The 12,047-nt window shown below is 43.9% G+C and overlaps 1 protein-coding gene across 5 annotated transcripts in view; it reads right to left on the bottom strand.

The window, feature by feature from the left end:
• Nucleotides 1–450: 450 nt before the first annotated feature.
• The window catches only part of l1cama (L1 cell adhesion molecule, paralog a), a 51,406-nt gene continuing 39,809 nt past the window's right edge, over nucleotides 451–12,047 (bottom strand). For 4 of the 5 annotated variants that reach the window (XM_086121251.1, XM_086121270.1, XM_086121260.1 and 1 more), the window contains 18 exons: nucleotides 11,840–11,986; nucleotides 10,851–10,962; nucleotides 9,967–10,127; nucleotides 9,682–9,841; nucleotides 9,319–9,443; nucleotides 9,111–9,212; nucleotides 8,792–8,989; nucleotides 8,647–8,717; nucleotides 8,335–8,560; nucleotides 8,137–8,252; nucleotides 7,457–7,673; nucleotides 7,134–7,256; nucleotides 5,556–5,732; nucleotides 5,350–5,463; nucleotides 5,128–5,277; nucleotides 4,708–4,839; nucleotides 3,802–3,874; nucleotides 451–3,491 (listed from right to left, as the gene is read on the bottom strand). In XM_086121251.1, coding sequence (XP_085977377.1) covers nucleotides 3,242–3,491; nucleotides 3,802–3,874; nucleotides 4,708–4,839; nucleotides 5,128–5,277; nucleotides 5,350–5,463; nucleotides 5,556–5,732; nucleotides 7,134–7,256; nucleotides 7,457–7,673; nucleotides 8,137–8,252; nucleotides 8,335–8,560; nucleotides 8,647–8,717; nucleotides 8,792–8,989; nucleotides 9,111–9,212; nucleotides 9,319–9,443; nucleotides 9,682–9,841; nucleotides 9,967–10,127; nucleotides 10,851–10,962; nucleotides 11,840–11,986 — 2,654 coding nt within the window. In that variant the 3' untranslated portion in view covers nucleotides 451–3,241. Of the gene's footprint in view, nucleotides 3,492–3,645; nucleotides 3,875–4,707; nucleotides 4,840–5,127; nucleotides 5,278–5,349; nucleotides 5,464–5,555; nucleotides 5,733–7,133; nucleotides 7,257–7,456; nucleotides 7,674–8,136; nucleotides 8,253–8,334; nucleotides 8,561–8,646; nucleotides 8,718–8,791; nucleotides 8,990–9,110; nucleotides 9,213–9,318; nucleotides 9,444–9,681; nucleotides 9,842–9,966; nucleotides 10,128–10,850; nucleotides 10,963–11,839; nucleotides 11,987–12,047 lie in introns of all 5 variants that reach the window. The other variant, XR_015101950.1, reaches the window with a different exon arrangement.

Below are 12,047 nucleotides of genomic sequence, written 5' to 3'. Positions count from 1 at the left end.
TGAGTGCGGATGGTTGTTTGTCTCTGTGTGCCCTGCGATTGACTGGCAACCGGTTCAGGGTGTCCCCTGCCTACTGCCCGAAGATGGCTGGGATAGACTCAGATCCCCCCCCCCCCCCCCCCGGTGATCCTTGAGAGGATAAAGCGGAATTGAAATTGGTGTTGAATCCAGATGATAATATTGGATACAACCATCCATCCAACCGAATTTACGCTATCTTGGGGCTGTACAGTTTGCGTGTGTGTGTGTGCGCGTGCATGTTTAAACTGACTATCAACAAGAAGATGCTTTAACGGCGCCCCTTGACTTGTCATTTAAATGCTGGCCACGAGACGTGTCGGATGACAGAAAGGACATGTACAGTTGATGTGACACCACTCTCGTCGGACATCACATGCTCACTGTGGTGCTGCATCCTCGTTTTCATGACTGCATCAGATGAAAAAAAAATGTTTTCACTGCAGTTTATGGCCGGTTGGCATGAAACTTAAACATTCATTGGCAACGAAATACAACAAACAGCTTCCGATTTTCACCAAATTTGCAAACAGGCAACGCTTTTCCCATTTTTTTTTTTATTTTACCTTCTTTTAATTTGCTGAACAGCCAAATTTTACTTTACTGCAATAATATGGCAAGAACAAAAGCAACATGACAAAGAAGAAACATGACAACTTGCTTTCAGATGATGCTCAGGACTGCTGAAGCTGCAGATTTTTAAAGTGGTCGTGGTTGGGTTGATCAGAGCATTCTTTCAAGGGATTGATTTACATTTTTTTAAGGGCGGAAAAAGGTCTCGCTCAATAGCCCCAATAAACTCCTGTACCTCATGTTGCAGGCAGTAGCACATTAAAGCGGAAGTCAACCCCAAAGTTGTCTTGACAGTAATATGTTCTATGTGCCTCCACTAGTCGACACGCGGCATTCTGATACGTAATGGGTTCGTGGAATATGAGTTAGCAGCAAAATCCACCCATTTTTAGCCACCTCAGGGGATGGCCATTTTGCCACTTTCTCTCAACAGAAAATGACATCACAGTGGCTCAGGGGTCAGGTAACGACCAATCACGGCTCACCTGTTTTCTGAAGCAGAGCCGTAACTGGTTGTTACCTGAGTCACTGTGATTTCATTTACAGTCGACAGCAAGTGGCAAAATCGTCGCCCCCCTGACATGGACAAAAATGGGTGGCTTTTACTGCTTAACGCATACTGTAATCCACAAATGCTGGAGTCACGCTGCATGGAAATTACTCTTGTCAATAAAATTTGGGGGTCGACTTCTCCTTGTCCTGTCCAAATTTTGAATTGAAGTACACAAGTGTACAGTATGTTGAATGACTATTGATTTTTATTTTTAGGAATTGTTTTAAATCTAGGCTACATACTGTATGCCAGACCGATTTGAACTACTAAAAATTTATAACAATGGTTATGCCCGTATTGAGGAATAATTACAGTATCCATGATTGGGGACTTTCGTAAAAATGTAAAAAGACCATTTTAAAAAAAAATTCCAACACAGCTTTTTAGAGTTTTGTTGTTGTTGGTTTTTTTTACACAAACATGTCATTTCCATTTACAAAATCTCCAAATTATAAACAACTTTTACTCAAATTAGGGTACGAATAATGTACGGACAAAAATCATATGTGAGTACTAAAAAAAAATACATTCTCTAGATGTGAAGTAAATACCAACTACGTGTATATATGTAATTTGCAGATGGCCAGTCATTTTACCTTTCTGCAATCTTAAACTGCATGAATAAGTGTACGGTGTTTGCGCGCAAGACTCCACCCTCTTTTATCTGCAAGTGCCGCTCCCCAAACAAAATATGGAGCGTGACAGTACCGAAAGAGACAAAGACAAGATACAGAAAGCAACACATAGGCCTTGACACAAAATGTACAATATATCTCCAATCATAACATTACACTTGATGAAGGAGTTATGACATCAATCTGGTGCTCTATGCAAAACCCGGTAGGCACAGGAACTTGTCAGGACCAGAAGATATAACACTGGAATATGGCTAAATAGATACATGTCAATGCAAATATATACACCAGATGCTACTCGGCGTTTTCACAGCAAGTTCCCCTTTACCTATTGTTAGTGTGTTAGTGATGGCATGAAATGGTACGAAACCTGACCTCAGTGCTCATGGCCAACAGATCTCAAATCTATGAAGTATGTCAATAAAGACAAGGTAGAACAAACACTACCTGTCAAAGGTTTGGAGACACTTGCTCAATCAAGAGCACTGGAAAGCTTCTCGAAACGTTTGACTGGTAGTGTATTTATATATTAGGGGTGTTCCGAGCGCATGGTTTAGCTGCACATTTTTCAGTTTTAGAGCTGCTTCTGAAGATTATTTTTAATATTTGATTAATCTGTCAATTATTTGGGGGGGGGGCGGTTAATTGGTCAATCAGACATTCTTTCGGGACATTCTTTCAAACAATTTGACTCTGTTTCTGGTTTAGTCTGTAACATACAGTGTGAAGGAAAGGAAAGGGGGAAGGGACGCAACACCGCACACAGGCTCGTCTAATCTTGAAAGTTGTGGAAAGGCATTGATTGACATATGCCAATCACGTACTTTTCCGGCTGATTGATTAGAGCACCGTACATTAGAGTGTTTTTCTGTCATTATTCAAATAAACATGAAATGGAATTAAAATGAAATAAATATACATATCACATGAATACATGACTAGCTCATAGAAATGGTGTACAACATTACACGGTCATCAAAAAAAATCATTGGCACTTAAATTGTGTGAAATGATTTTAAAAAAACATGGTAAATGACGCAGATGTGGTCCCATCACACTTCCCTTTCAGTCTGCAGCTGCTCTCTACGCAGCCCCCTTTGATCACGTCTGCAGCACAACGTTCCATTTTTCTATTTTTTTGAAGAGCTTTTGAGGCAAGAAATAAAGACGATAGATGAAAGTTAAACATTTACGTTTTTACACTGCACACATGAAGAAGGATCAGGTAGAGTTAACGGATTTCTCCATGTCAGGGTTAGTCAGATTTACGTCACATTGTCCAATACTTTGGACATGCCTTTGGTCAAAACAGTCCAGTCCATCAGATGACACCACCAGCATCTGAGTTGTCAATGCATTGATTGCGCCTTGGTTATCAAACTACTCAGCAGGGAACAGGAGCGTACGGGCACGTATGTGTTGACATGTTTTGGTCAGACGGTCCTCCGCGGATGCGTGGCGGCTAATCGAGGATGGTGACTTGGTTGGGCTGGCCATTGATGGCGGAGGAAACGGTGGTGGGGTTAAGCGGGGAGTTATCCGGCACCTCTGGGCCCTCGCTGGGCCGACTGAACTGGCTGGCGAGAGATTCATCCAGGTTGATTTCGGTGGTCAACACGCTGCTGCCGTTGAAGTTCAGGTTGTCCTCGCTGCACAGCTTGCTCTCCTCGCACAGTGATGGCTGGCTGGCAGTGCGCTTCTCCTCCATGTCGCTGCGAGAGGGAGCAGTCCAATGAAAGGGGGAATCGAGCCAATACTTTGATTGAACAAAATAGCACGAGCAACACGCAAGCGGAAACGGTCAAAGAAAATGTTGTAGAGAGGCCATTACAGTATTTGGAATGGGGATTAGAAACCACAGCATACCTTTCAAGAGATCTGCAAAGCAGGTTCAGGCATCAGGAAGGAAAGAGGACGATAATGGCAGCAGAAAGGGTTAAGGAAGGTGATCGGTGCAGAGGGAATCGGGATAGTATCACATGTCCAGAACATGACAATCAACGGACACATAACACGACCAACCTGTACTCTCCAAAGGTCTCGTCCTTCATAGGCCGGGCTTCTGAATCCATCGGGCCTTCTTCTTTGTCTTTCACTAAGAGAAAGACAAGTGGTTAGACTTGAGTATTAGCTTGAGGCTCTCTTCTCAAGAATTATCAAGGGCCTATTTACACCAATGCACGGGAGTCCGGATCCAGATACAGTTTTAAGTCGATCATGCATATACCTAAAAAATTGAATCTAAGTTTAGATGATTCTATTGTGTGCAGCCACTTGACAAAACAAAATTGAGTAAATTCAACACAATTTTTTCAGTGTACTAAAAAAAAGTCCATAAAGGACAGATAACATTAGTGGTCTGTCATATCAACATGTTTAAAAGTCCAAAGCCCTTACTTGTTATGGACCAGAGGCAGCCCATACATTTGGTACCTTGGCGGTCAGTAGGGAATTTACCCAACTGAATCCACCTCTTAATAGCACCACTATCACACCGCAATTACAGAAACCTTCAAAACAAATCATGAAGGCAATTTAACAACATGTTAACATACATCATTTGGAGCGGTTCAGAATCAGAATCAAAACATTTCAATAAAATACACCATATTCATCTAAAGTGCTGATGATTAAATGTACTCAACGTGTGCAGATGCCAGCAGATAAAAATGATGACATTATTGTGGGCCAGCTAGCTGACCATCTGAGACAAATAAATGGAATATATATTTTTTTTTATGTTGTCGATGAACGTCAGTGCTTCTGATAGTGTTCGGCCCACCACTTCTATGTTTCCGAGCTGTAAAAGTCAAGCTTGTGGTGACTCATGCCCTGAGAACGTAAAAATCAAGGGTACAAAAAAGTACCTTTGAAGCAACCACCACACAATTGTAAAATATTACACGAATAAAGGATATTGACACTTGCCTGAATACTTTCCCCCTTTGTTCCTCTGGACAAAGCAAAGGATGAGCAGTATGAGCAGAAGCAGCACGATGGCGCTGACCAGGCCAATGAACCATCCCTGGGTTGCAATGCCGGGCTGCATCTCAGTCACTCCTTGAAAGTAGATGGATATTTGCGAGAGCAATGTTGGCAACACACAAGGAGAGGGAACGCTTCAAAAGAAGCGACATCCAAACAAGCCACCTCATTATAATTTCTGACAGGGTGGCATCGCCCTAGGGAACTGAAAATGGCTAACACTCGAAAGCACTTCAATCGCAACTAAGGGAACTACAAGGAGTTCTTTCTCTATAGGATTGATTTTATCTTTAAACACAGGAAACCCAGAGGAACAGCAGATAAGATGAGATAAGACAACACCCTCATCCATTAATGCAGTACCTGTTCCCTCTGTGTCAATCTCTGTCTGAAAGAAGGTAACGTTGCTGTGGATGAAGTGCAGATGGTAATGGGAACCGGGTCTGAGACCCTGCAGCTGGTAGAAGGACTGGGAGGAGTCCACCCTCTCTGTCTTCTTCCATTTATTAGCATCTGTACAGACGTAAATTACTTTGAGATCAACCTCCAGAAGGTCATTGTTTTGAAAACACAAGTTTGCCCTACCGTTCTCCTTGAAAAATTGGATGTGGAATCTAACATTTCTGTGCCTCTTCTTGGCCAGCCAGCTTATATTAACAAAATTCTCTCCAGGAGACACGCTGATGTTGACAGGAGGCACTGAGAAATATTCAAGAGGATGGAATTTGTGTTTGTGAGTGACCGATGCTGGAATGCTGCGTCAGCTGCGTGAGGTCAAAGAAGCTGCATACCTCCATCCAGAGTGGTGGCACCTTCCCTCATTATGGCTTCTCCATCTCCGGCGGCAGTGCGCCCCCTCAAGTAGAAGCGGTAGTGGCTATGGCGATCCAGGCCCTTCAGGGTGAGGTGGCTGATTGTGGCGTCATCGATTTGCACCATCTGCATTGGGCTGTCGTCATTCTCCACAACTGAGTGTGGATGAGAAGATATCTAGTCAGTGTAAGGATGACTTCAGATTGACCGCAGATGCCTTTAATGATTGCTATTTTACTGTAAATTTAGAAGATCGTGGTTAGGTCAGGGGTCAGCAACCCAAAATGTTGAAAGAGCCATATAGGACCAAAAAAAACCCCAAATATGTCTGGAGCCGCAAAAAAATAAAAACCTTCTATAAAACTTACAATGAAGGAAACACATGCTGTATGTATGTAGGAGACTGGACTGTCTCAGAATTGTTTATGTTATTCACCCCTTTGTTGTGTGTTCACAAACGCCCCCATATAATTTATTTTGTGATTTCCTCACTTGATTTTCTGTTTTGATGCATTATTTTCGCTTTTCTTAGTGTCACTGAAGTGATCATTAATTTCCGTTTTTCGGAGGCTGTCTTTGAACGCCTCTCGAATCGAACGAGAAGAGAGAAGGCATGGACTCGGACGCAGACGTGTCTGTGTTTGTCAAGACTGTTAAAAGCAAAAATAAGGTGTACCGGTACGTTTTAAAAAACCAACACCACAGCTCTCCTTTTTTCGGAGCTGCAACGAGTATCTATATCTATATGAGCTATGTTTGCTTACTGTTTTTTTTTTTTTTGCTACAGGGACACGATGAGCCTTCATGATTAAATGGTTTTTTTTTTTCCGTGCAGTGCATTCTGTAGAGCAGGGGTGCCCAACCTTTTTTGACCGAAGATCTACTTATCGTTCAACCAACATACCGCGATCGACCCGCGCATACACAACACACTTAACAGCCACATGCCTACATTCGTCGAGATCTGACACGGAGGCATGGGACGCACTTTTGCAGCATTTTTGACTATCGTAGCTCACGTGTACCGTTTTAAAAATGCTTTTCAGGGCCCTACAGATTCTGTTTGCCAGTACCCTTGGTGAATTGTACATGAAACGCCGTTTTTAAAATTGTATTTATTTATTTATTGCAACAGCCACCTGCCTTGCATCCCGCCCTGCCAATAGACGGCTATGACGTGAATTTTCGTTGACAGAAACGTTGAAATGTAATATTTATTCCACAACTTTTTACGGCATTGGGAAACGTTAAGAATGTTTGTGTCATGTTTTTACTCCTACAGAAACCATATTTAAAACAAAAAAAATCCCCTCCCACATTTTTTTATAAAGCTTCGGGGAGCCACTAGATGGCGCTAAAGAGCCACATGCGGCTCTGGAGCCGCGTGTTGCCGACCCCCGGGTTAGGTATAGGATTCAGGTTAGTGAAGGATGTAGACCTGGCTGGATAGGCCATTGGTCGCTTTTTCTGTTCGGGGTCAAAAGTGAGCTGGAGCCTATCCCAGCTGGCTCCAGAAGAAAATCATGTGTCATATAGGAAACATGAATGATGCTCACTTTGTTGGTACTGCAAGTCGTACCCAATAAGAATCCCATTGGGCTGACTCGGCGGTGCCCATCGCAGCGTCATTTCCGTCTCAGATGGACTGTCTAACGCCAAAGATGTTGGTGGATGCGGAACTAGTCAAAGAACATACAAAGTAGGTGATCACATGGCCTTTTAAACTGCACTTTTTTTTTTTACAATTACATATTGTATACTGTTTCCGTTGTGTTCGACTCATCCCTGTCATTTCCTCACCCTTCCTTACACCGCCTCCAGTGAATGTTACAGCCCACCTGAACCCCCACCATTCAAATTTGGCACCTCCCTTTCTTACCTCCCTCATCAGTTTCGAAGGACACCATCTCCGATGCCGGCCCATCTCCTTTGCTGTTGAACACGCTGACAGACAAGGCGTAGTGGGAGTACGGTTGGAGATCTCCAATCACCTTCCTCTCCTCATTGGCTCCAGTCTCAACAACAACAGTGGTTACTGGCTCCCTTGCCCTTCGAGCTCTGTGGTGACCCCGGGGACCAAACCTAGTCAAGTGAATCTAGAGCCAGAAAAAAAAAATTAACTTACATTTCCTCCGATTTTTCAAGGTATCTATCTATTCATTTACTTGCTCCTAGTGTGTGGCCTAAACTTCCTTGCCTCTAGCCACCTTTTCCAACTCCACCACGGGGGATCCGATATGTTCCGAAATCAGTTGCGGGAGTGACCGAGGTCTGCCTTGCGGTCTCCCCCAAGTAAGACCTCATTAGGGCTCTGAGAGATCTTTTCTGCTCATTCACTAGCCAAAGCTTGCCTACAAGAATGGTGAACAAATCAAAAGGTCTTGCAGCGATAAAATCGCTGCACTAATCCATCTGTCGCTCTCTTGATCAGTCCTTATTCGTGAACACGACCCCAACTTGCTGACATGACTTCTGGTTTGACTGACGAATTGAGGCAAAGAGCGGGTAGATTTCTTTCTGCTAATGTTAATTTCAAACGTACAGATATGAGATCGGTACCTTGTAGCCAAGCAGATGTCCTCTGACCGTCTCTCTGTCTATTGCAGCCCAGGTCACCCTGATGGCAGTGCTGTTCATGATGACAATGCCCACATTCATGGGGGCCTCCATTGGAACTAAGGCACAAAGGCAAAAATATATACACAACGCAACATTCAAATATTCTCGGTCAAACAGTGGCTTGGAGAAATGACTTACAATTCTCGCCTGAGTAGCCAATGACAGGATCTGGCTCAGGTCCTTCCCCCTGTTCATTGACAGCCTGCACTTTGATCTCGAACGCAGAGAAGTTACCGATCTTACTGACAACTAACGGCGGCGCCGTTGTGTAGTTGGGGTGCCAGTCGGGCCCGCTGCCCACCACACGCCTCCACAGGACGCGGTACTTGAAGTCAGGTCCATTAAAGTCTCGTTTGTCCATTTCCTGTCATAAGAGGAATACTAACCTATGAGACATGAAAACCTCTGAAAAATAGCTGATGCTGCTTCATGCAATTTCACGTCTGTTACCTCCCAGGTGATGACAAGTGTATCCGGGTCAGTGGACTCACTTCTGACATCTTCAGGGTTATTGTCTGGTGCTATGGTCATAACATTTGAGGTTAAGTCACTGCAATGCAAATGCGTAGGTATAGAGGCTACAAACATCTCTAACCTTCAGCAGCTGTATTGTGGATCTCAGTCGGATTGCTCGGAGCACTCTTGCCCACCTCGTTGATGGCAATGACACGGAAACGGTACGACATGTAGGGCCACAGAGAGAGACTGGCACGGTCCTTGTTCCCTGATACTCTGCTCAACTCTTCCCAACCTCGCTCATTTGAAACCTGGTCCTCAAATTCAATCACATACTCTGCAGAGGTAAACATTTTAGACAATGGTGTAGACTTTAATGGAGCCCTAAGGAAACATCCAGGATGTGGATGAGGTCTTAGTAAAAGGTCAATCAGCCCAACATCGGCGTCATTACTAACCTATCACAGGGCTGTTGTGTTCATCTCCAGGAGTCCAACTGAGGGTGACTGCGCGCCTTTTAGCTTGTGACAGCTGCAGAAGAGCGGGAGGGTCCGGACGATCTGCAGATTATAAAATGTATTGTCATTGCTTGGCTGAAGTGCTTTGCTCTTATACCGTTTTCCAACAGCATTCCATGTTCATCCGATCACAGAGCGGTGAGCTCACCATGTAGCGTAAGTGTGCCAGTTGCTTCAGCCATGTCCAGATTTGTGATAACTTGGCACGTGTAGTTTCCTTCATCTTCAGGTTTGGCATCAGAGATAATCAAGTCCGGTCCTTCAAATGTGTATCTAAAAGAAGGAAAGTTAGGAAATGATAAATTATTCACATAAAACTGTCATCCACACTTGTATGTCCAGTAGACAGATAGATAAATATCTTCGCTTAGACTATTTTGGGTGCTTTTATTCCACGCTCACATCTGCATGTACAGTTTTGAGTCGTCGACTACAGTTGCTTTATATGCAGTTGCTGATGCTTTGGCATTGCATTGATGAAACAATGAATTTGAGTCGAGTGATGTCTAACTTCAGATAGTTGCCAGATGCAAACAGCTTGTGGTCATTCTTCCTCCACTGAGTAAGTGGAGAGGCCAGTTTGGGATCCACAAGAGAGAGACAGGTGAAGATGGCAGTCTGTCCAGGCTGCACCTTCAGAGCCTGCGGAGGTGACAGGATCATTGTTCTGTCTGCAGGAGAAAAGAAAGGACATGCTGAGGCGTGCTACCAATGTGTGTGTGTGTGTGTGTGTGTGTGTGTGTGTGTGTGTGTGTGTGTGTGTGTGTGTGTGTGTGTGTGTGTGTGTGTCACTCACTGAGCACCTCCAGTTCTGCACTGATGGACAGGTTGGTGTTCTGCACAGAGCACGTGTAGAAGCCTTCATCGTCATGGGTGACATTGAAGATTTCTAGTCCTCCAGTGGTAAGAGGGTTAATTCTGGAATCAGCCAGAAGGGAAGAGGCACTGCCACTGTGCCTGGAAAAAACACACAGCCACATCATATTTTTGAAAATTTGATGTACTTCTAAGAAGCATCACTGTTTGGTGCAGTTTCCACTGTCACAAGATGTAAAGGTTGTAAAGAAGGCGATCAAAATCATCATCTTTACCATACCATGTGTGTGTACTGGTTGCAATGGCATCCATATATGTGCGATACATTGCCTGGTCGACAAAGAATTACCACTTGGTGGTGGGATTGGAACAGGAGTAAAAAAATGCCCCATTTTAAGCAAGTATTTGAATAATGATGTACATCCATTTCACTGTCGTAGTCGTGGGGTTGGGCGTTCGATTCGAAGATCGCACCTTCCCGTGTGGATTTTATGTTCTCACCAAGCCTGCATGGGTTTTCTCCAGGAACAGGTTAAGCGAAGACTTTTAAATTGCCTGTAGATGTGAATGATGATGATTCGTCCATATGTGTCCGATGATTGGCTGGTCCAGGGTGTGCCACGCCTCTTGCCCAAAGTCAGCTGCGATAGGCTGACTTTGTCCCGCATAAGAATAAGGTGTACACAAAATAGGGGGATGCATGCATTCGAACAAGGGTTTGCTGTTTTGCATGAGCGCCGGTATGAATCACGCTCCAGATGCAACAGTGTTAGGCTGCTAATGAAATGCATCATACATTATCAAATCGCCATATCAAATGAGAAAGTGTGGGACAAAAAATAAAAGTCGACTCGATTGTCTCACCATGAGACTTTCGGTTTCGGAGATCCAAAGCTGTCACACTCCAGCAAGACTTTCTGGCCTTCAGTCACTGTGTAAGTGTTGCCATCCTCAGTTAGGATCTGTGGAGGAAGCTCTGACACAACAAAGGGAGACGAGACACAGACACGCAGTAAATCATGACGGCAAAAAGGTCTGAAATGCACTGCTCGATTAATTCAGCAATGAATCATGGGTTGTACTGGACTGGAGATTTGTCACAGAAGGCTGTCTTCATCTCAAGCCATTTTGGACAGCTCTATGCCGAAAGGTATAGAGCAAACCCTTTTCGATTCCCACTGCATGTAGGAATGAGTTTGGTCATGTGACAGAACTGGATGCAAGCCTCAACGCCAAGGCCATCCACACAGGTTGCGGTCCCGTCTTGAGCTCATCCTGACTTCCAAACTCACAAATGTGGCTGCCCCTCATACTGTGAAGAAGCCCATTTTCCCGGCATCTCGACTTTCCTTGTTTGTCTTTTGACTTTGGACTTTCACTCCTTACATTTTAAATCTGGTGTCTGTCTTTTTGACTTCCTTCCTGCCAAAATAGGCATGTTGCTTCTTCAACCTCTGTGGGCCACAACATGGCTTAAAAAAGACTAAGTAGGGAGTGATAAAGTAAATTCCAGTTAGAATTTTAATGGACTGATTGATTGAACGACTGACTGACATTTTGATGACCTACAAGACGGAATATGAACCAGGGAACATACCGGTAATTAACAACGCAACAGAATCAAAGAAGCAAGGTATTCCTTATCCAAGGCCTTATTTAAGAGAATCATGACGCTATTGCACCCTTTTACTTTTACTAGTACATTTCAGAAGCTGAGTTTTTTTGCTTTTACTTAAAGCCTTGAAAATAGTGCTTTTATTAGTTTTATCAGTCATTTATTTTACCCAAGTATCGTACTAAAGCACTTTTGCCACCCGTGCCATTAGCAGTAGTGTAAAATCTGAAACCTTTACCAATGATATAAACGTTGGTGTTTGAGAGGATGGCTCCGTGCTTGTTGAAGGCCTTGCACTGGTAGATGGCTGTGTCTCCAAAATTCACGTCTTTTAGGATAAGAGAGCCGCTCGGTGTCAGAGTGCGTCTGGAGTCTTTGTCGGTTGCTGTTTGGAAAAAAAAAAAAGAGCACACGCACAGAGTAAAAGCGCATAACTATGTGCAAGG

The sequence above is a fragment of the Hippocampus guttulatus genome, chromosome 1, assembly GCF_054856545.1.
Source record: "Hippocampus guttulatus isolate MCC_2025c chromosome 1, RoL_Hgut_1.0, whole genome shotgun sequence".
Taxonomy (NCBI): Eukaryota; Metazoa; Chordata; class Actinopteri; order Syngnathiformes; family Syngnathidae; genus Hippocampus; species Hippocampus guttulatus.
Note: the sequence above shows the minus strand (reverse complement) of the source record. Positions and strands in the feature narration are given on the sequence as shown.